We start from the raw sequence: 24,914 nt of genomic DNA on the forward strand, positions 1-24,914 counted from the left end.
TCCATTAGTGGCGTGGACATTATGATCGATCAGCTCACTATCTCTAAACTCTAACTGTATTTTATTTCTTTTTTTTAAATTTTATTTATTTTTTTAAAATTTTATTTATTTTTTAAAATTTTATTTATTTATTTATTTATGACTGTGTTGGGTCTTCGTTTCTGTGCGAGGGCTTTCTCTAGTTGCGGCAAGTGGGGGCCACTCTTCATCGCGGTGCGGTGCCTCTCACTATCACGGCCTCTCCTGTTGTGGAGTGCAGGCTCCAGACACGCAGGCTCAGCACTTGTGGCTCACGGGCCTAGTTGCTCCATAGCATGTGGGATCTTCCCAGACCAGGGCTCGACCCCGTGTCCCCTGCATTGGCAGGCAGATTCTCAACCACTGCGCCACCAGGGAAGCCCCTAAAATTTTATTTTTAACAGCTTTACTGAAATACAATTCACATACCATATAAGTCAACCATTTGTTTATTTTTGGCAACGCCCTCGTCATGCGAAATCTTAGTTCCCCTACCAGGGATTGAACCCGTGCCCTCTGCAGTGGAAGCACGGAGCCTTAACCACTGGACCGCCAGGGAAGTCCCTCTAACTGTATTTTAGAATTACACTAGGAGTTAATCTGATGCTGTTTCAATTAAATAAAAGTCTCTGGAGGTTGTCCTGAGGATTTAAAAAATAGTTTTAATAGTTTGTTAAAACTCCTAGAGGATTCTTACGTGTAGTCAAGAATGAGAATCACTGAAGTTCTTGAGAGCAGAGATCATAAAAGGAGCCTGTCATTATTAAGCCATAGATGAGAAAAGCATCCAATCCAGTAGCTCTCAAATTTAAGCATATATCAGAACAACCTGGAGGATTTGTTAAACACAGATTTCTAGCCCCACACCCAAAGTTTCTGATTCAGTAGGTCAGAGTTGGAGCCCAAGAATTTGCATTCCTAACAAGTACCTGGGTGATGCTGAGGTGGCTGACCCAGGGACCACATTTTAAGGACCATGCATCTACTTGGCATATATTGTATGTTTTATTATTCTGAATTAAGTGAAACAAAGTTTCAATTGACTTATATGTTAAATAATCAACAGTATTACCCTTAGAGCACTATGGTATTTAATCATTTATTGAAAATTAATCAATGGGCAAAGCTATTAGTATTTTGATTTAATTAAAAGCATTACATGTGCAGCACTGAAATAGCTTGATATTGGTGGATAATGCAGTACTTACAGTGCATCTTATTAGATTCCTGAAAGTCTTCATTTTCCTTATCCACCTGATCAGGTGCTGTTGTAAACATTCTAATATTATCATCCAGGAGTAAACTCTCATTCTCATCAAACACTGTAGGAAACAAATAGAACTCCTTGTCTACATCCTTCTGTAAATCAAAACAAGAACAATGAGGTGAAGACAGAATAAGTAAAGCAGAAAGACTTCCATATATACAATACTATTTATGCACAAACATGCTAAAGGAAGGACAAGAACTGATGTGTCCATTCCTCTTTGTAAATGGAGTTCACAAAATACTCCTGTTGACCACCAGAGTTTTGATTGGTATCTGCGTAGTAGATTTTTGGCTCAACACGATAATCTAAGCCTCTCTCTGCACTTAAAAGTTCTGACTCTCCTCTCCCTGCCTTTCTGCCAGCTCTACCAATTCCACTTGAACCCACCCCCAAATTGTTAAATTGGGGCAGGGGTTTTGTGCTTGTGCTAGAAATTAGGGAAGGTGCTATTCACAGTCAGGAAAGCTCAAAGAATTCCTGTAAAGCAGAGCAGGTGGAAGCAGATACATCTTAAGTGAAGAAATAGCCTTCAAGTGAGTTGAAACAAGAATTCACACATAGATTGGTTCAAGATGGCGGAGTAGAAGGAGGTGCTCTCACTCCCTCTTGTGAGAGCACTGGAATCACAACTAACTGCTGAACAATCATCAACAGGAAGACACTGGAACTCACCAAAAAAGATACCCCACATCCAAAGACAAAGGAGAAGCCACAGTGAGACGGTAGGAGGGGCACAATGACAATAAAGTCAAATCCCATAACTGGTGGGTGGGTGACTCACAAACTGGAGAACACTTATACCACAGAAGTCCACCCACTGGAGTGAAGGTTCTGAGCCCCATGTCAGGCTTCCAAACCTGGGGGTCTGGCAAAGGGAGGAGGAATGCCTAAAATCAGACTTTGAATGCTAGCAGGATTTGATTACAGGACTTTGACAGGACTGGGGGAAACAAAGACTCCACTCTTGGAGGGCACACACAAAGTAGTGTGTGCATTGGGACCCAGGAGAAGGAGCAGTGGACCCCATAGGAGACTGAACCAGACCTACCTGCTAGTGTTGGAGGGTCTCCTGCAGAGGCAGAGGGGTGGCTATGCCTCACTGTGAGGACAAGGACACTGGCAGCAGAAGTTCTGGGAAGTACTCCTTGGCGTGAGCCCTCCCACAGTCTGCCATTAGTCCCACCAAAGAGCCCACTTAGGCTCCAGTGTTGGGTCGCCTCAGGCCAAACAACCAACAGGGAGGGAACCCAGCCCCACCCACCAGCAGACAAGCGGATTAGTTTTACTGAGCTCTGCCTACAGAGCAACAGTCAGCTCTACCCACCACCAGTCCCTCCCATCAGGAAACTTGCTAAAGCCTCTTAGATAGCCTCATCCACCAGAGGGCAGACAGCAGAAGCAAGAAGAACTATAATCCTACAGCCTGTGGAACAAAAACCACACTCACAGAAAGATAGACAAGATGAAAAGGCAGAGGGCTATGTACCAAATGAAGGAACAAGAAAAAACCCCAGAAAAACAACTAAATGAAGTGGAGATAGGCAACCTTCCAGAAAAAGAATTCAGAATAATGATAGTGAAGATGATCCAGGACCTCAGAAAAAGAATGAAGGCAAATATCGAGAAGATGCAAGAAATGTTTAACTAAGACCTAGAAGAATTAAAGAACAAACAGATGAACAATACAATAACTGAAATGAAACTACACTGGAAGGAATCAATAGAAGAATAACTGAGGCAGAAGAACGGATAAATGACCTGGAAGACAGAATGGTGGAATTCACTGCTGCTGAACAGAATAAAGAAAAAAGAATGAAAAGAAATGAAGACATCTAAGAGACCTCTGGGACAACATTAAACACAACAACATTCACATTATAGGGGTCCCAGAAGGAGAAGAGAGAGAGAAAGGACCCGAGAAAATATTTGAAGAGAGTATAGTCAAAAACTTCCCTAACATAGGAAAGGAAATAGCCATCCAAATCCAGGAAGCACAGAGAGTCTATACAGGATAAACCGTAAGAGAAACATGCTGACACACATAGTAATCAAATTGGAAAAAATTAAACACAAAGAAAAATTATTGAAAGCAGCAATGGAAAAACGACAAATAACATACAAGGGAACTCCCATAAGGTTAACAGCTGATTTCTCAGCAGAAACTCTACAAGCCAGAAGGGAGTGGCATGATATATTTAAAGTGAGGAAAGGGAAGAACCTACAACCAAGATTACCCTACCCGGCAAGGATCTCATTCAGATTCTATGGAGAAATCAAAAGCTTTACAGACAAGCAAAAGCTAAGAGAATTCAGCACCGCCAAAACAGCTCTACAACAAATGCTAAAGGAACTTCTCTAAGTGGGAAACACAAGAGAAGAAAAGGACCTACAAAAACAACCCAAAACAATTAAGAAAATGGTAATAGGAACATACATATTGATAATGACCTTAAACATGAATGGATTAAATGCTCCAACCAAAAGACACAGGCTTGCTGAATGGATACAAAAACAAGACCCATATATATGCTGTCTACAAGAGACTCACTTCAGACCTAGGGACACATATACACTGAAAGTGAGGGGATGGAAAAAGATATTCCATGCAAATGGAAATCAAAAGAAAGCTGGAGTAGCAATACTCATATCAGACAAAATAGACTTTAAAATAAAGAATGTTACAAGAGACAAGGAAGGACACTACATAATGATCAAGGGATCAATCCAAGAAGAAGATATAACAATTATAAATATATATGCACCCAACATAGGAGCACCTCAATACATAGGCAACTGCTAACAGCTCTAAAAGAGGAAATCGACAGTAACACAATAATAGTGGGGGACTTTAACACCTCACTTACACCGATGACAGATCATCCAGACAGAAAATTAATAAGGAAACAGAAGCTTTAAATGACACAACAGACCAGATAGATTTAATTGATATTTATAGGACATTCCATCCCAAAACAGCAGATTACACTTTCTTCTCAAGTGCACATGGAACATTCTCCAGGATAGATCACACCTTGGGTCACAAATCAAAAGACTCAGTAAATTTAAGAAAATTGAAATCATATCAAGCATCTTTTCTGACCACAACGCTATGAGATTAGAAATCAATTACAGGGAAAAAAACATAAAAAACACAAACACATGGAGGCTAAACAATACATTACTAAATAACCAAGAGATCACTGAAGAAATCAAAGAGGAAATCAAAAAAATACCTAGAGAAAAAGGACAATGAAAACACGAAGACCCAAAACCTATGGGATGCAGCAAAAGAAGTTCTAAGAGGGAAGTTTATAGCAATACAAGCTTACCTCAAGAAACAAGAAAAATCTCAAATAAACGATCTAACCTACACCTAAAGGAACTAGAGAAGGAAGAACAAACAAAACCCAAAGTTAGCAGAAGGAAAGAAATTATAAAGATCAGAGCAGAAATAAATGAAATAGAAACAAAACAATAGCAAAGATCAATAAAACTAAAAGCTGGTTCTTTGAGAAGATAAACACAATTGATAAACCATTAGCCAGACTCATTAAGAAAAAAAGGGAGAAGACTCAATAGAATTAGAAATGAAAAAAGGAGAAATAACAGCTGACACTGCAAAAATACAAAGGATCATGAGAGATTACTACAAGCAGCTATAAGCCAATAAAATGGACAACCTGGAAGAAATGGACAAATTCTTAGAAAAGCACAACCTTCCTAGACTGAACCAGGAAGAAATAGAAAATATAAACAGACCAATCACAAGTGCTGAAATTGAGCCTGCGATTAAAAATCTTCCATCAAACAAAAGCCCAGAACCAGATGCCTTCACAGGCCAATTCTATCAAACATTTAGAGAAGAGCTAACACCTATCCTTCTCAAACTCTTCCAAAATATAGCAGAGGGAGGAACACTCCCCAACTCATTCTACGAGGCCACCATCACCCTGATACCAAAACCAGACAAACCTGTCACAAAGAAAGGAAACTACAGGCCAATATCACTGATGAACATAGATGCAAAAATCCTCAACAAAATACTAGCAAACGGAATCCAACAACACATTAAAAGGATCATACACCATGATCAAGTGGGATTTATCCCAGGGATGCAAGGATTCTTCAATATACGAAAATCAATCAGTGTGATACACCATATTAACAAATTGAAAAATAAAAACCATATGATCATCTCAATAGATGCAGAAAAATCTTTTGACAAAATTCAACACCCATTTATGATAAAAACTCTCCAGAAAGTGGACATAGAGGGAACCTATCTCAACATAATAAAGGCCATATACAACAGACCCACAGCAAACATCATTCTCAATGGTGAAAAACTGAAAGCATTTCCTCTAAGATCAGGAACAAGACAAGGATGTCCACTCTAACCACTATTATTCAACATAGTTTTGGAAGTCCTAGCCATGGCAATCAGAGAAGAAAAAGAAATGAAAGGAATACAAATTGGAAAAGGAGAAGTAAAACTGTCACTGTTTGCAGATGACATGATACTATACATAGAGAATCCTAAAGATGCCACCAGAAAACTACTAGAGCTAATCAATGAATCTGGTAAAGTTGTAGGATGAAAAATTAATGCACAGAAATGTCTTGCATTCCTATACACTAATGATGAAAAATCTGAAAGAGAAATTAAGGAAACACTCCCATTTACCATTGCAACAAAAAGAATAAAATACCTAGGAATAAACCTACCTAGGGAGGCAAAAGACCTGTATGCAGAAAACTATAAGACACTGATGAAAGAAATTAAAGATGATACCAACAGATGGAGAGATATACCATGTTCTTGGATTGGAAGAATCAATATTGTGAAAATGACTATACTACCTAAAGCAATCCAGAGATTCAGTGCAATCCCTATCAAATTACCAATGGCATTTTTTACAGAACTAGAACAAAAAATCTTAAAATTTGTATGGAGACACAAAAGACCCCGAATAGCCAAAGCAGTCTTGAAGGAAAAAAATGGAGCTGGAGGAATCAGACTCCCTGACTTCAGACTATACTACAGTAATCTACAGTAGTATAGTAGATATACAATAGCCAGTAAAGCTACAGTAATCAAGACAATATGGTACTGGCACAAAAACAGAAATATAGATCAATGGAACAGGATAGAAAGCCCGGAGATAAACCCACGCACCTATGGTCAACTAATCTATGGCAAAGGAGGATATACAATGGAGAAAAGGATATACAGTGGAGAAAAGACAGTCTCTTCAATAAGTCATGCTGGGGAAACTGGACAGCTACACGTAAAAGAATGAAATTAGAACACTCCCTAACACCATACACAGAAATAAACTCAAAATGGATTAGAGACCTAAATGTAAGACCGGACGCTATAAAACTCTTAGAAGAAAACATAGGAAAAACAGTCTTTGACATAAATCACAGCAAGATCTTTTTTGATCCACCTCCTAGAGTAATGGAAATGAAAACAAAAATAAATAAATGGGACCTAATGAAACTTAAAAGCTTTTGCAAAGCAAAGGAAACTACAAACAAGACGAAAAGACAACCCTCAGAATGGGAGAAAATATTTGCAAACGAGTCAACAGACAAAGGATTAACCTCCCAAATATATAAACATCTCATGCAGCTCAATATTAAAAAAATAAACAACCCAATCAAAAAATGGGCAGAAGACCTAAATAGACATTTCTCCAAAGAAGACATACAGATGAGCAAGAAGCACATGAAAAGCTGCTCAATATAACTAATTATTATAGAAATGCAAATCAAAACTACAATGAGGTATCACCTCACACCAGTTAGAATGGGCATCATCAGAAAATCTACAAACAACAAATGCTGGAGAGGGTGTGGAGAAAAGGGAACCCTCTTGCACTGTTGGTGGGAATGTAAATTGATACAGCCACTATGGAGAACCGTATGGAGGTTCCTTAAGAAACTAAAAATAGAATTACCATATGATCCAGCAATCCCACTACTGGGCATATACCCAGAGAAAACCATAATTCAAAAAGACACATGCACCCCAATGTTCATTGCAGCACTATTTACAATAGCCAGGTCATGGAAGCAACCTAAATGCCCATCGACAGACGAGTGGATAAAGAAGATGTGGTACATATATACAATGGAATATTACTCAGCCATAAAAAGGAACGAAATTGGGTCATTTGTAGAGACGTGGATGAATCTAGAGACTGTCATACAGAGTGAAGTAAGTCAGAAAGAGAAAAACAAATATCGTATATTATCGCATATATGTGGAACCTAGAAAAATGGTACAAACGAACCGGTTTGCAGGACAGAAATTGAGACACAGATGTAGAGCACAAACGTATGCACACCAAGGGGGGAAAGCCACAGGGGGGTGGGGTTGGTGGTGTGATGAATTGGGAGATTGGGATTGACATATATACACTAATATGTTTAAAATGGATAAGTAATAAGAACCCTCTGTATAAAAAGATAAAATAAAATTCAAAAATTCCAAAAAAAGAAAAAGAATTCACACAATCTCCAGCCATTTGGACACTCTCACTTCCCCTTCCCCTATCCCTGGTGAAAAATAAGGAAGCAAGAACGCTATCTGGTCTATGGAATGATTCAGTAGTTGACAAGAAGGCAATTGGTCTAAAGAATCAAAGCATATGAATCCCTGAGGAAAACTTATTCCCTTAAAGAAGAGAAAACTTGAGAGATTATTGCATATCTTTTTCCTGAGATCATTTCTTTGGATGAAAAACATGCTTATCAAATTTTAAAAATCCAACTAACCTGAAGGTTAGATCCTGCAGATAACTGAATCAATGATGCAGATGGTCTTAAGAAAGCTCCCATAAGTCAGAAGAAAAGATTCAAAGATGAAAAATATATAGCTAGTAATGATTTTAGAGAGAAGTTATAAAAGGGTGAGACATAATAATAATAAATAATGGTGGAAATATTCACCACTATAAAGGGGAAAGACTAGAGTATTCAAATTCAAAAACTTCACTGAGAACAAGACAAAATTAGTAATATAGACCTATAACTAAAAATGTACTGGTAAAATTTTTGGACTTCAGAGAGACAAATTTCTACAATAATCCATTTTAAAAGTTACCATGAACATTGGACTCCTCTAGTACAATAAACGTCAGAGGAAGTTAGAGTAGCAATTACGTTTTTTGGGGAAAAGATTATGATTGAAAAATTCTATACAGGCAAAGCACAACAAAGTGACATTTTCAGATGTGTCAGGATTCCAGCAGGGAACTTCTATAATCACTTACATACTGACCTGCAGAGAAAACTTCAGTGAAAAGTTTACAGGTCACATTTCCTAATTATAATGCAACAAAACTGAAAATTACTCATAAAAGGACAAAAAGTAAAAAAAAAGAAAGATCATATTTTGTCCAAATAACTCAGATCAAAGAAGAAACAAAATAGAATTTCTAAGAATTTAGTAAGTAATGTCCATGAGAACACTACAAGTCATAATGTATGGAATATAATTAAACATATAAACTGAGAGTCTGAAATGTTTATTTTGAGCAAAGCCAAATAAAAATAAATATTGTAAATATCTGAAAATTTTAGGAAAATAAAAAGAAGAAAGGAGTTAATAAAAGCAAAAGAGGGCTTCCTTGGTGGCGCAGTGGTTGAGAGTCTGCCTGCTAATGCAGGGGACACGGGTTCGCGCCCTGGCCTGGGAAGATCCCACATGCCGCGGAGCAACTAGGCCCGTGAGCCACAACTACTGAGCCTGCGCGTCTGGAGCCTGTGCTCCGCAACAAGAGAGGCCACAACAGTGAGAGGCCCGCGCACCACGATGAAGAGTAGCCCCCGCTTGCCACAACTACAGGAAGCCCTAGCACAGAAACGAAGACCCAACATAGTAATCAATCAATCAATAAATAAATCTTTAAAAAAAAAAAAAAAGCAAAAGAACTTTATAAAAATGTAAAGGTATTAAAATTCTTCCCGATTTATTTAATGCAGATAGTACAACTATGATATATCACTAAAAAAGCACACAGAAGCTAAACTAATATCACTTATAGCTTAGATGAGAAATTCTAAATAAAACACTATCAAATTCAACACAGAAATATATTAAAAAAAACACCATGCTCAAAGTAATATTTTTTTCCCCAGAAGTGCAAGGTTGGTTCAATAGGAAATTCTTAATGTACTTGGTCACACTTATTGGTCAAAGGAGAAAAGATAGGTAATAATTCAAGGAAATCTAAAAATAAATTTTTATAAAATTTGACATTCTGGCAGTAGCTGTTCGTTTTGTGTTTCCCTCAGATTTTTGCAAGGCTGCCTCTTTAAAATTTAGATCTCACCTCAAATAATACTTCCACATTATCTAAACTGTAATTTCTATTCACTATCACATTACCCTATTTTGTTTTTTTAAAACACATATCACTTTCTGAGGTTATTTTTATTTTTTCTGTTTGCTTATCTCCTCTCCTTTCCATGCCATCACTCCCTTTGCCCCTTCCTCTCTGCTACACCACACACTAGAATATAAACTCTATTAGAGCAGGTCTTATTTACCAATGAATTCTGTGCCTAGCACAGTACTTTTTTTTATTTTTGGTTTTTTTTTTTTTTTTTTTGAGCAGCTCAAGTGATTTTAAACAGAAAACACAGTGCCAGCAAACCAGAAATAGAATAAAAAGTAACAACTAATACCCAATGTCATATTTAGTGGTAAAATAATAGAGATATTTTCATTGATCTCAGACGCTAAACAAGGAACTATTTAACTTACTCTGAATATTTTATCCAATCTGAAGCCACATGGCTAATACGTGAAAAAACCAGGATAAGGACTTTTTTTTTTAATTTTCTGGCCACACCTTGCAGCATGTGGGATCTTAGCTCTCCGACCAGGGATCAGACCTGCACTCCCTGTATTGGAAAGGCAGAGTCTTAACCACTGGACTGCTAGGGAGGTCCCCAGGATGAGGACTTTTAATAGTTCCTGTAGACCTTCCTGTGTTGTGACTCTTTCATTTGACAAATGAAGAAAACAAAATATGTAGAGAAAAAAACTCACATTTTAAATCTCAACTCACTGAGTATCAGTTCCTCTTCTGTAAAAATGGGGATAACAATACTTAGCCTCTTGGGTTACTGTGAAGGTTAAATGAAGTAAAATGTGCAAAGTGCCTAAACGGAGTTCAATAAACATTAGTCTCCTTTTATTCCTTTCCAAGGTAAGCACAAGATAAAAGAATGGAATTTAAAGGTAGAAAACCAGGGACTTCCCTGGTGGTCCAGTGGTTAAGAATACGCCTTCCAATGCAGGGGACACGGGTTTGATCCCTGGTCGGAGAACTAAGATCCCACATGCAGTGGGGCAACTAAGCCCGTGCCACAACTACTGAGCCAGCGCTCTCTGGAGCCCGTTCGCCACAACCAGAGAGAAGCTCATGCACCACAATGAAGAGCCCATGCACCACAACAAAAGATCCCACATGCCGCAACAAAGATCCCGCATGCCACAACTAAGACCCAATGCAGCCAAATAAATAAATAGATAAAATTTTAAAAAATGGTTGTAAAAATCTTTAAAAAAAAATAAAGGTAGAAAACCATTTTTTTTCAGTAACATATTTAAAAATTTTAAATGATGGCATTACCGTTTATAATAGACAAATAAAAATAAAATATCTAGGCATACACTTAAAAAAATCCAAAACCTATATAAGGGGAACTATAAAATACTCCTGAAAAACACAAAAGTAGACTTGAACAAGTGGAAAGACATATGTTCTTGTGCAGGGTTACTCAACTTTATAATAATGGCTGTTTTTCCTAATTTAATTTGTATATTTGAGACAATCCCAATAAAACACTCTCAGGATTTTTTTTTTTTTTTTCTGGAGCCAGGGTAAGTTTTTACAAGCTTCATTAGAAAGAATAAGTAAGCAAAAATGGCCATTAAAATGATGAAAAAAGTGCCTTGAGGTATGGCTACAAGTCATTTAAACACATTATAGAGGCTCTGTAATTATAATAGTATGGTATTGGTGCATGAATAGATAGAGAACAATGGAATAGAATAGAAAGTCAAGAAATGGACTCAATTGTGTTTGAAAATTTAGTATCTGATAAAGGGGAGCATTTAAATCAATGGGCTAAAGTGTGACTTTTTTTAAAAAAATTTACTTATTTAGGCTGCGTCAGGTCTTAGTTGTGGCAAGCGGCACCTTCATTGCCACGTGCAAGATCTTCATTGCGACCACTGGGCTCTTAGTTGCGGTGTGTGGGATCTTTAGTTGTGGCATGTATGTGGGATCTTGTTCCCTGAACAGGGATCAAACCCAGGCCCCTGCATTGGGAGTGCGGGGTCTTAGCCACTAGACCACCAGGGAAGTCCCCTAAAGTGTGACTTTTTAATAAATGGTGTTGAGATAACTGGATAGCCATTTAGAAAAAGATAAATTTGATCTATTCCTTAACTGTACACCAGCATAAATTCTAAATGGAACAGAGACTTAAAAGTGAAAAATGAAACCTTACAAGTACTTGAAGGCAGAATGGGTGAATTCCTTTATAACCTGAGAGTTGTGAAAACTTTCTTAACTATGACTTGGAATCCATTAACAATAAAGGAAAAGATGATAGAAATAAAAATTTCACATGGTAAACAACAACATCCATAAGCAAAGTATAAAGGCAAATGATAAACTAAGATAAAAAATATTTACAACTAATATCTCAAAGACTTTCTATAACTAATATATAGAAAGCTTCTAAATCAGTGAAGAAAAATAACCTTATAGAAAAATGGGATAAAGTTATGAACAATTCATGGAAAAGAAGTGAATATAGTTCTTAACGACTTGAAAAAATGTTCAACAACTAATAATAAGAGAAACACAAATTAAAATTACAGAGGTACTGTTTATGTCCTATCAGACTGGTAAAAATCCCCAAATTTGATAATACACTTATGAACTGTGGAAAACAGATAATCTAATCTCATACCTGGTGGGAGTATAAAATGGTACAATTCCTATGGAAGGGAATTTGGCAATATCTAGCAAAAGAGTACATGTGTTTATCCTTTGCCCCAGCAGAACCAAATTTATCCCAAGGACATGTTGTCAAAATACAAAGAGACATATGAACAAGGCTACCTGTTACAATGTATTTGTAAGAGCAAAGACTGGAAAGAGTGCAAACACCTGCCAAATAGTGGACCGATTGTATAAACTGAGGCATGTCTACACCAGGGAGTAATATCCACTGGAAAAAAGAATGAGGAATATTTCCATATATTACAGTATAAAGACTTACAGATTATATTGTTAAGTGAAAAAAGAAAGTTAGAATATGAATACATACCCACACACGTTTGTTTTTTAAATAAAATAAATAAAATAATTCTTTTATTCTTTAAATAAAAGAATAAGAATTAGAGAAGAAATCAATGACATTGAAAACAGTAAATCAATAGAAAAAAATCAGTGAAACTAAAAGCTGATTATTGGAAAAGATCAATAAAATCAATCAGTCTTTAGTCAGGCTAACTAAGAAAAAAAGAAAGAGAACACGAATTACTAATATCAGAAATGAAATATGGGATATCACTACAGATCCTATGGACATTAAAAGAATTATAAAGGAATACTATGAACAAATCTATGCCCATAAATTTGATAACCTACATGAAATGGATCAATTCCTTGAAAGACACAATTTGCTAAAACACACAAGAAGAAATAGACACTCTGAATAGGCCTGTATCTACTAAAGAAATTGAACCAATAGCTAGTAACCTTCCAGAACAGCCCAGAAGTGTTCATTGGTGAATTCTACCAAATATTTAAGGAAGAAATTATACCAACTCTCTTTAAATCCATCAGAGGACAAAAACAGAGAGAATACTTCTTATCTCATTCTAGCAGGTATTACTCTAATACCAAGACCAGACAAAGACATTACAAAAAAACTAGAGATGAATAACTCTAATAAATATAGATGTAAAATACCTAAAAAAAATTAGCAAATAGAATCTGAAAATGTATAAAAAGAACTATACCGTGACCAAGTGGGATTTATCACAGGTATTCAAGCCTGGCTTAACATTCAAAAATCAGTTAATGTGATCCATCACATCAATAGGCTAAAGAAGGAAAGTCACGTGGTCATATCAATAGATACAGAAAAAGCATTTGACAAAATCCAACACCCATTCATTATCAAAACAAACAAACAAACAAACCTCTTAGTAAAATAAGAATGGGGGAACTCCTCAACTTGATAAAGAATATCTACCAAAAAACTACTGCTAAGATAATACTTAATGGTGAGAAACTAGAAGCTTTCCCACTAAAATCAGGTACAAAACAAGGATATCCCCTCTCATCACTCCTTTTCAATATCATACTGGAAGTTTTAGCTAGTGCAATACGACAAGAAAAGGAAATAAAACGTATACAGATTGGGAAGAAAGAAAGTAACTGTCTTTATTCACAGATCACATGATCACCTATGTAGAAAATCCAAAAGGATTGACAAGGTAACTCCTGTAACTAATAAGCAATTATAGCAAGGTTACAGGAGGCAAGGTTAATATACAAAAGTCAATCAATCTCATATATACTAGCAATGAAAAGTGGAATTTGAAATTAAAAACAATACCATTTACATTAGCATCCTCCTAATGAAATACTTAGTTATAAATCTAAAAGAATATGTACAAGATCTTATATGAGGAAAACGAAAAACTCTGGTGAATGAAATTAAAGAACTAAATAACTGTTCATGGATAGGAAGACTCAATACTGCCAAGTTTCAGTTCTTCCCAACTTGATCTATAGATTCAATGCAGTCTGAATCAAAATCCCAGCAAATTACTTGTGGATGTCTACAAACTGATTCTAAAGTTAACCTGGAGAGGCAAAAGGCCCAAAATAGCCAACACAATATTGAAGAAAAATGAAGTTGGAGGACTGACACTCCCCAACTTCAAACCTTACTATAACACTCCAGTAATCAAGACAGTGTGGTATTGGTGAAAAAATAGATCAATAGATCAATAGAAAAAATAGAGAGCTAAGAAACAGCCACATAAATTTAGTCAACTGATCTCTGACAAAGGAACTAAGATAGTCTTTTCAATAAATGGTGCTATAACAGATGGATATCCACATGCAAAAAAATGAATCTAGACATAGACCTTACACTCTTCACAAAAATTAACTCAAAATGGCTCATAGACCTAAACGTAAAGTGCAAAACTGTAAAACTCCTAGAAGATAACATAGGAGAAAGTCTAGATGGCTTTGGATATGGCAATAGCTTTTTAGATACAACACCAAGGGCACAATCTATGAAAGAAAGAATTGATAAACTGGATTTTATTAAAATTAAATTCCATGCTCTGAAGAAAATATTGTCAAGAGAATGAGAAGACAAGCCACAGACTGGGAGGAAAATATTCACAAAGGATACACCTAATAAAAGACTGTTTATCAAAACATAAAAAGAACCCTTAAAGCTCAACATTAACAACCCAATTAACAAATGTGCGAAAGACCTTAACAGACAAATGTACAGATGGCAAACAAGCACTTGAAAAGATGCTCTATGTTACATGTCATTAAAACAACGAGATACCACTACACACTTATTAGAATGGCCAAAATCTGGAACATGACAACACCAAATTCTGGCAAGAATGTGGAGCAATGGGAACTCTAACATTCACTTTTAGTGGGAATGCAAAATGGTACAGCCACTTTGGAAGAGAGTTTGTAAGGTTTTTTTTTTAAAACTAAACATACTCTTACCATATAATCCAGCAATTGGGTTCCTTGGTATGTCCCCAAAAGAAATGAAAACTTATGTCTACACAAAAACCTTCATATGGATGTTTATTCATAAAGCAGGTTTATTCATAATTGCCAAAACTTGGAAGTAATCAAGATGTTCTTCAGTAGGTGAATGGATAAACTGTAGTACGTCCAGACAATGGAGTATTATTCATCGTTAAAAAGAAATAAGCTACTGAGCCATGAAAAGACTTGGAGGAAACTTAAATGCATATTATTAAGTGAAAGAGGCCAATCTGAAAAGGCTACACATGGTATGATTCTAACTATATGACAATCTGGAAAAGGCAAAACTCTGGAGAGAGTGAAAAGACCGGGTTTGCTAGGAGTTGGGGGTTGGAAGGAAGGGATAAATAGATGGAGCACAGAGGAGTTTTAGGGCAGTGAAAATACTCTGTATGATACTGTAATGATGGATACATGGATCTACTTTGTTGGGGATATTGATATTGGGGGAGGGCGTGTGTGGGGGAGTAAGAGGTATACGGGAAATCTCTGAACTTTATCCTCAATTTTGCTGTAAACATTAAAGTGCTCTAAAAAATAAAGTTAATAAAAATAATAGTGAAAAATAAATAAAAGAATAAAGCTTTTAAAAAGTTATCTATAGTGAGGGAATAGGTGACTGGGAAGAAAGGATAGATGCTAGATTTCTTTGAATCTGCTTCTTTTTGTAGATATGATGTTGGAGTCAGGTAAATGTTTTACATAATTATAAAATAATGTTACAGTTTAAAAAGCAATCCCTAAAAAATAAAAAATAAAATAAATAAATACATTAAAATAAATAAATAAATAAATAAATAAATAAATAAATAAACCTGTGTACCCAGTGGGTGGCAAAACTCCACAGGGAGGAACTATTCCAAGTGACTTTAAATCTGTAATTTGACTGAACATCCTTAGTGGGATCCACTCTAAAGACAAAAAGGGCTGCAAAACTGTTTTCAGTAATTATATTGTTGGCTGTAGTGTTGTAATTGTAATCCTGAGACTGTTGTGTCTATATTGTGGGATGAAATGAGTGCATATTTATGCTGGTATTATTGAAAACTCAGCTTTTTCAGTGCAGCTGAAGGGAGATACAGATATAAGAACAATGAGGTTAAGTAAACAAACAAACAAACAAACAAAATCCATAGACCTGAATTTGAATAGAAAGTATCAGTATGAACTCATGATGAATTATATTAAAAAACGTTTTTTTCAATTCTGCTCACTGAAAAGGCTTAGGAACAACGATTAATCCAATAGCACTGAGCACCCCTAATGCCCTGACTGTAGTTTTAAAAATAATTTCTTACTGAAAAGAACCAGGACTTTTTGGGAGAAATGACTGATTTCAGGTCTGGCTCAGAAAATGTACAATATGAACCTGAAATAGCTTTTTATACTAGAAGTCAAAGAAGCTTCAAAGACTACTAAGTTCATGTAAAAATGAAGTCAACCTGAGCAAGTCCCCCAGTGGCAAAAAATAGGACATTTTGAGCGTCAATAAGTATAATAGCAATGAATTGAAGCATACTAAATATGCTTAAATCCATCAGTTTACAATAGTACTTAAAAATAAACTATTAAAAACCTTTGAAGTATGCTAGGAGAGAACTAGTAATTCTAAAACTTGTAAATAAAAGGAAAAAATCAAGCATTTGTCATTCCTTTCTTATATAACACGTACCTCAGGGCAACCAAATAGTCCAATAAGAGACGTTTCTGTTTATACAAGTATAGTAGCTAATAAACACAGAAGGAATGATGGAATCAAAATATTACTATTGTGCAACACCTGATTAGTTTATGAATCTAGGAAATGTTTATCAATAGCTGACAACATCCCCGACTGAGAGACAAGTATACATTATATACTCCTTGATCGAGGTACCCAGTACCACACATGAAGTGCTATTGCAAAAAATAAAAAAAATCTAACCTGAATCTGATCAAGCTTGTAGATCTAGCCACTGATTTATAGGAAATAGAGTAAAAGAGAAAGAAACGTGTTAGATGACACCACAGGAATGCAATCAGTAAAATCTAGACGTGAGAACTTCTACAGGATAAAAGACTTTTGCAACAGAAAAACGCAAGAAAATATCTTGAGGAACATATCAACTGATTGTAATGTGTGTAATTATTTGAGTGCCTATCCACACAACAAACTTGAAACAATTAAAGGACAAATGTTCAATTAAAATGTGAACATTGATTGGAAATCTGATGATATTAAGGAATTATGATGATGCTTTAAGATGTGATAACTGTATTGAATGCATTTTTAAAGGAATCTTTCTCTTTTAAAGATTCATTTTAAAATATTTATTTTAGAGCTAAAAACAGTGGTGGGATTAGGGATTTCTATTTCTAGATCAAAGGGTCATTTTCCCATTTCATTTTTTTTAACTTTATTTTATATTGGAGTATAGCCAATTAACAATGTTGTGATAGTTTCAGGTGCACAGCAAAGGAACTCAGCCATACATATACATGTATCCATTCTCCCCTAAACTCCTCTCCCATCCAGGCTGCCACATAAAAAATATTTTAAGCAATATTTCCTTAGTGAATGTTGAGTGACTTATTATCATTAATAGGTGATTTTTAAAAATGTGTGTGTTGAAGTCTAATGGTATCATAATAGACTTTGGATTCCAAGGAAAATCTTGTTTCCAACTCATCTTGGAACAATCATGTTAGCCAGAGAATCTCTGCACAATATAGATATAAGCCTAAGAAGAAATTACAATAAACATTATGCGTGGAACCCTCACTGCCTCAAACCCCAGAATTTTCCTTATAATAATGATAATTCAAAGGGATTGGAAAATCATTTTCATTTTCCCTCATTGGACTTACCAGTCTCCCATTTGCAAGTAAACTTCCTTTCCTGCATATTTTCATTGGCCCGATAAGCCCAGTAAATATATCTTTGGTGGGATCCACAGCAGAATAATACATCTTAGCTAGACAGACAGGGTCTTTGTAAGTGGGTCCTACTTCTTTGGGGACAGTCCATTCATAGGTGAATGTTCCTTTGGGTACCACATGGGAGGCTGAAGGAGGAGGCGCACCTGTAAGAAAGGTCACACTGGAGAGGTAAAGTATGCTTTCTAAGGTCATCACTTGAGCCATGGAGTAGACTACATTTAGTCTAGGATAACCCACTTCTGTGCTCCTTTTATGAATTAGAGTGGAATCCTACCAGTGTCAGGTCACAAATGGGAATAATTTTCTGCAGGAAGTCTCCTCTAAACCTCTGTCTGAGATTGGTGCCTGCTATAGTCTGAATGTTTATGTTTCCCCAAAATTCACATATTGGAATCCTAATGTGCAATATGATGGTGTTCGAGGTGGTGTTTAGGAGGTAATTTGGTCATGAGAGTGGAGCCCTTCTGAGTGGGACTAGTGCCCAGACAAAAGAGATCCCACAGAGTTCCCTAGCCCCTTCCTCCACGTGAGGATACAAGAAGTCTGAGACCCAGACTAGGGTCTTCATTTGTCAGCCTTGACATACAAAAATGCCTGAATACTTTCATGTAATGGAATATTTTGTATCACTAAAATTATATTCATAAAATGTTTATAGTGCTAAGAAAGCAAACTCTGGGTACAAAATTATAGTGATAAGTATATTTATATTCTATGATCTCAAACACATGTAATTATTATTTACACAGATCAAAGAGTGGAGGACATACAAAAATATAATAGTGGTTGTCTATAGAAATATGGATAATATTTTTGGCTACACCTTTTTATATTTTTTAAATATTCTAGAATGTACAATCTAATCTTATAATTGCAAGAATATTTTTCAAATCTAACAATCACCCAAATAGAACTCTGGAAATGTATAATTGATGCAATCCAAATAAGTTACTAGCAGCATTATCAATAATCATCCAATTAAGGTAGGATAAAATTCCACAAACATATTGGAAATGGTAGGATGAGATTTACTTGCTTCCTGGCATGATGCTGAGAACGGTATATGAGAAGTTTCCTCAGAAGTTCCTGCCTTTGGTTTTTGCAGGACAATTTTCCCGGGGGTGGCCAGCACAGTAGGTCATTAAACATTATTGTTTGGTTACAGAGTGTTGTACTCACTTCTGCTTGAGCTGTAGTACGTGCCCTCGTTGCTTTTATCGACTCTCACCCCAATCGGCTCAATACTGAGGGGATATGTTCCTTTGTTATGGAAGGTGACTCTGATGGTGTCTCCCACCTCTGCCGAAATGACAGGACCTAGGGACAAAGAGAGAATTATTATCCTCCCTGATATATAGCATACAGAATGCATAAGACAGTTGTTTTCTTTGCCTTGTCCTCTGGCAAGAACCACTGGAAGCAACATGCTTATTGTTGCAAATGGAAAGCTTGGTTTTTAAAAAGTCCATTATCAATTTGACATGCGGAGACCAGAAAAAGATGAGAGGGGCTTTCTTACTTAACTTCAGGTAATGAAATTTGTTACCATTTTTATCCAAGTTAGTTCACAAGCTTCATACATCTATAAAATACTATTCAGAGTATCTACACTCTCCTCACCCTATTTTTCTGTGGACCAGATGTGTGTTATTTGTCCCAAGAGTCAGGAGAATGCCATAAACCTTGACCACCCAAAGGGGGTAAGTTAAATTGTCTTGGCTGTGAAAAGTAACACCACTGTTGTGGATTTCCCATCACCAAAATCAATATTATTACTAAATATAGAACAAAAACACAGAAATATAGTACAAAAATACTTTATGTAATACATTAAATGATACTTACTGAGAGCTTCTTATGTGCTCTTCTGAGTGTTTATGTGAATTAACTCATTTAATCCTTACAACAGCTTTATGAAGTAGGGACTATTGTTATTATTGTTCCCATTTTACAGAAAGGGAACAGGCACAGAAAGTTGAGTACTTTCAAAGGTAACACCGCTAATAGGTGAAGAGTGAGGACAGTCTGAATCCACTCACTTGCTATTCTGCCCAAGTGCCTGAGCAAGAACAGGTCTCTGGGCTCTGCCTGGGGGCAGCCTGCAGGAGGCTCGAAAACAAACCCAACCTGTCTCATTAGCAGCTGAATTTCATTTCTAAGGGAATGTACATTTGGCTAAAAGCGGAAACTAATAGCTTTACTGTCTATTTAAACAAAGTCACACAAACCCCTTACCTCTTTGAAGAAAAAAAAAAATCAATCATTTGAAGTCAGCCTGGCTTTTAATGATGAAGATTTACTAGGGGTAATTTACATTTGGAAAAGTAATTAGCTGCTGCATTTTATTGATGATTCCTCTTCCATGTCCATAGTTTATACGTAGAAATCATGCCACAGGTTCTGAAGCTTCTGTTCTTTCTGAGGTTGATTGTAGCTCAGGGGAAGAGTGCATTAGTCATATGTATTCTGCACAAACTCACCCAGGATGCCAAGATGTTCCTCTTCAGGGCCTCTCTCCTTTCGATTTGTAAAGGAGCCATCTGTGTACTCACGATAAACCAGCTTTTTATATGAGCCTCCAATTCTTGTAGAACCATGTTCAAAAAATACCTCTGAATCACTGCCAAAAGAAAAAAGGTTTAATTCTGGAGTTGAAAGCAGAACAGAGTCAGGTCGTCACATAGGATACTAACTGAAGAGAAAAATTCTGACCTGTGCTTAGAAATTACCCATTATTTACCAAATACTCCTCAGGGGAGCAGATAGTACTAGGCACCTTATAGAAGGATGTTCAGTTAAGGGGTGGAGACTCATGGCATAGAGATGTTATTTTTTCAAGCGAAGTGAAAACAATTTCAAGAGGGTCCATGTCAACCCCTGACAGTTAATCAATTGTCCTGCAATAGAATCTTTTTAATAAAGTATGAAATGTCTAAAAATACAGTAACTATTGTTTGTTGCATATTAGCCTTCAGAAGCTTTCATCTATTGTCTGCAACTCACATGACGATGCGACAAAGTTGGTATTCTCCCCAGTTTACAGTAATCTGCATTTCTGTCAATAGTCTTCCTTAATTGCTTCAGGATTTTCATTACCTCCTTTTTGAACTCGGTGTCTATTAGACTGAAGAGGTCTGTTTCATTGTTTGTTCCTTCAGGGGAATTCTCCTGGTCTTTTAACTGGGAGTGGTTCCTCTACTTCTTCATTTTGCTTACATTCCTCTTACTCTGTGAGTTTAGGAGAAGCCGTTACCTACCGTAGTCTTGGAAGGTTATTTATATGCAGGAGTATCCCTGCGTAGCTTGTGCGGTTTTACTATTTTCTGGTGCGAGGGCCACTTTTACTTGGGATGCCTTCTACCTCTTTCCTCAGCACGCGCTGGCCCTTATCCCCTGGATAGAGGGCGTGCAGATGTGGTGACCGGCGTGCCACCCGCCCCCCCCCCCCCCCCCCCCCGCCGCCCCCGGCCCTGTGAGGGCGGAGGCGGTGATTGGCTCCCGGTTCTCTCGGTGGCGGAGGCCCAGCCCGCCCCCACCCCTGGAGCTCGTGCAGGCAGCGTCCTGTGGCCTGAGAGCGCATGCTCGGGGGAAAAGACGCTCCTTTGGCAGTACTGCCCCTCGCCTCGAGCAACCCCCAACGATGGCACCCTGCCTTCAGGCTGTCCTCGCGCAGCCAAACCCAGTGCTCTCCCCGGGTCTAACCTCCAAAGCCTGAGCTTCAGCCCCCACCCACATCTGTGGACGAATGTCTCAGGCTGGGGAGCTCAGGGTGGAGGTACCAACCATCCCTGCAGGTCTCTCTCCATTTTACCTTCTGCAAACTGGTTGCTGTGCTCCCCTCCAAGGCCCCGAAGCTCCCCCTCTGTCCTGGCTGATCTCCCCGCCAGTCAGGGGACTTCCCAGGTTGTAGGAACCTTTCTTCTAACCCAGCTCTCTCCCAGGGGCACAGGTCCTGCCCCAATTCCTTTCTCTCTCTTTTTTTTGTTTTTTCTTTTGTCCTACCCAGGTACGTGGAGATTTTCTTGCCCTTTCAGAAGTCTGAGGTCTTCTGCCGGCGTTCAGTAGATGTTCTATGAGAATCGTTCCACGCGTAGATGTATTTTTGATGTATTTCTGGGAGGAGGTGAGCTCCACGTCCTACTCCTCTGCCATCCGCTCCCCATTCTCCCCATTTTATAAATGAAAAAATGAAATCTCAGAAAGGCATTTGACTTGCCAAAGCCACCCCACTCATCTCTTCTCCCATTTGACAAATGTATGGAACATCTGCTCTTTACCAGGAACCCTGTTATATGCTGATGACATACCCATAAGCAAGCTGGACCCGTCCCCGTCCACATGGACTTTACATCTGTCCCAGAAGACAGACTACAAATCAATCAATGTAATAACATGTAATAAGCACAGAGTGTTATGAAACATTTCTCCTGGGGTTGGGGAAAGTGATGGGGAGAGGCCCCAAAGGCTTTCCAGAGGAAGAGTTTCTTTAAAATTATCTAGAGGAGAAGTGGAGTTAAAATGATAGAATATGTGTGTGGGAAGAATGGGGCGGGTATTTGCAAAGAGGAAACAGCCTGTGGGAAGGCTCAGAGAAGACAGCAAGCATGGCATCTCTTATAAACTAGGGCAGGAGCATAGCAGGCAGGGTAGGGAAACAGGTCAGCAGCCGGCTTTTAAAATCTCAATGAGAGGAAGTGGTGACTTCAGAGGTATTAGCAAAGAGGTTGGAGAGAAGCAAACAACTTTCCGAGATATTTAGGATATAATGAGGCAGCATTTGATGAGGAGAGAAGGAGGGATTAGTGAAGGGGGGAGGGAGTCAAGGGTGGTGCTCAGCCTTTGGGCTTGAGCGGTGGATGGATGGCGATACCATTCATGCAGAGAGGGAAACTCAGATTTGTGGGGAAGACAATGGATTCAGACTTGGACATATTGATTTGGAGGAGCCTCATCCAAGTGGAGTGTCCACTAAGCAGTTCAAAATGCAAATCTGCAATTTATAAGAGCCTTCCGGGCTGGAGATACAGCTTTGGGAGTCACTGCATCTGAATGTCAGTGTGGCAGGGACTTAAATCTCTGCTTCAGTAGTCACACGCTTGGGTGGAGTCAGGCCCAGCTATTGACCTGCTGTTTGCCGTTGAGTGAATCACTTAACCTTTCCAAGTAGATGTGTGGCAAACAAGGCTTCTCTAAAGAGGTGATGTTTGGGCAGAGACATGGAGCAGGGGTGTGGCATAATCTCACTGACATTTTTGAAAGATCGCTTTGGCTGTTTTATGAAGAATGTACAGTAGGAAAGGAAGACTGAGGCAGGAAGAAGAGCTGGGGGGCCATGGAAGTCATCAGACATGTACCAAAGGTAGCTTGTATGCATCAAAGGACACTATCAAGAGAGTGAAAAGAAAACCTACAGAATAAGGGGAAATACTTGCAAAGCAGATCTATCTGGTAAGGGATTAATATCCAAAATATAAAAAGAACTCTTATAACTTAACAACAACAAAAAACCCCAAATAACCCAATTAAAAAATGGGCAAAGGACTTGAACAGACATTTCTCCAAATTGCCAACAAGAACATGAAAAGATGCTCAGAATCACTAAGCATCAGGGAAATGCAAATCAGAACCACAATTAGATACCTCTTTGCACCCGTTAAGTTGGCTATTTTTTTTAAAAAAATGGAAAATAAATGTTGGCAATTAAAAGAGTAATTAGAACCCTTGAACATTGCTGATGGGAATGTAAAATGGTGAAGCTGCTGTGGAAAACCATATGGTGGTTCCTCAAAAAATTAAAAATAGAATTATCATATGATCACGCAATTCCACTCCGAGATGTATACCCAAAGGAACTGAAAGCAGAGACCTAAACATATACTTGTACTCCAGTGTTCATAGTGGCATTATTCACACCAGCCGAAAGGTAGAAGCAACCCAAATGTCCATCAACAGATAGATGGATAAATAAAACATGGTATATGAATACAGTGGAATATTATTCAGGCTTGAAGAGGAATGAAATTCTGATACACGCTACAACATGGATGAACCTTGAAAACATTATACTAAATAAAATAAGCCAAACAAAAAAGGACAAATATTACACGATTCTACTTGCATAAGCTGCCTAGAATAGGCAAATTCATAGAGACAGAATGTAGAATAGAAGTTATCAGGGGATGGGGAGTTTTTGTTTAGTGGACACAGCATTTCTGCTTGGAACGATGCAAAAGTTCTAGGAATGGACAGTGCTGATGATTATATGACCTTGTGAATGTACTTAATGCTGCTGGATTTTACAATGCTATGTTTTCAGAAATGGAAAGCAAATGAACTGATCTAATTGTATTCAATGTTTTCTGAGAGTTTTGTTGAGCATTTGAAAACTTTTAAATCTATTCTTTTTCATGGACTCAGAAGTCCTATTTCTCAAACTTGGACTCACTACCAAACCTTAATAAATATTTAGCAGTCTAGTTACTCAATTTCAGGTACCAATTAAAATTTTAATCACTGAATCAGCCTTTTATGATTTTTTTGGGGGGGAGGCATATTTTGAAATAATATCTTTTTTTTCTGAATTACCTTCCAGGTGCTGTTAAGTTTTCCTTGGTGAAGGTGTCTATGCCGGAGGGTGCATAGTTCCAGATGATTTCCTCAGCAGCAATGTAGTAGTGTCTAACATGTTTGCCACGGATATCGTTCTCAGATGAAGGCTTCTGACAGTCTTGTACCCAGAAAAAGGCCTGCAAACCAGCTGAAAACCACACAGGAGGAGACACTGGTTAATGAAGCCAATGTTTGTCTCTCCTATTGCCTTGTAAATGCTGCTGGTGAAAAGACAGATG

At 37.6% G+C, this 24,914-nt stretch overlaps 2 protein-coding genes across 4 annotated transcripts in view; one reads left to right on the forward strand and one right to left on the reverse strand.

Moving 5' to 3' along the window:
• The window catches only part of HPS3 (HPS3 biogenesis of lysosomal organelles complex 2 subunit 1), an 86,422-nt gene extending 61,515 nt beyond the window's left edge, over positions 1-24,907 (forward strand). Inside the window, exon 18 of one of the 2 annotated variants that reach the window (XM_068546077.1) lies at positions 24,659-24,907. Coding sequence is in view for 1 of the 2 variants with exons in the window: in XM_068546078.1 (XP_068402179.1) it covers positions 24,659-24,708 (50 nt within the window). In the remaining variant the exon portion in view is untranslated. The remainder of the gene's footprint in view (positions 1-24,658) is intronic. The other variant, XM_068546078.1, reaches the window with a different exon arrangement.
• CP (ceruloplasmin) overlaps positions 1-24,914 on the reverse strand; it is a 62,889-nt gene that overhangs the window by 23,499 nt on the left and 14,476 nt on the right. For both annotated transcript variants that reach the window (XM_068546075.1, XM_068546074.1), the window contains exons 6-10: positions 24,652-24,823; positions 20,547-20,686; positions 19,246-19,383; positions 17,995-18,209; positions 1,227-1,377 (exon numbers count right to left, since the gene is read on the reverse strand). In XM_068546075.1, the coding sequence (XP_068402176.1) occupies positions 1,227-1,377; positions 17,995-18,209; positions 19,246-19,383; positions 20,547-20,686; positions 24,652-24,823 (816 nt within the window). The remainder of the gene's footprint in view (positions 1-1,226; positions 1,378-17,994; positions 18,210-19,245; positions 19,384-20,546; positions 20,687-24,651; positions 24,824-24,914) is intronic.

Source organism: Eschrichtius robustus, chromosome 6 (assembly GCF_028021215.1).
Source record: "Eschrichtius robustus isolate mEscRob2 chromosome 6, mEscRob2.pri, whole genome shotgun sequence".
Classification (NCBI taxonomy): Eukaryota; Metazoa; Chordata; class Mammalia; order Artiodactyla; family Eschrichtiidae; genus Eschrichtius; species Eschrichtius robustus.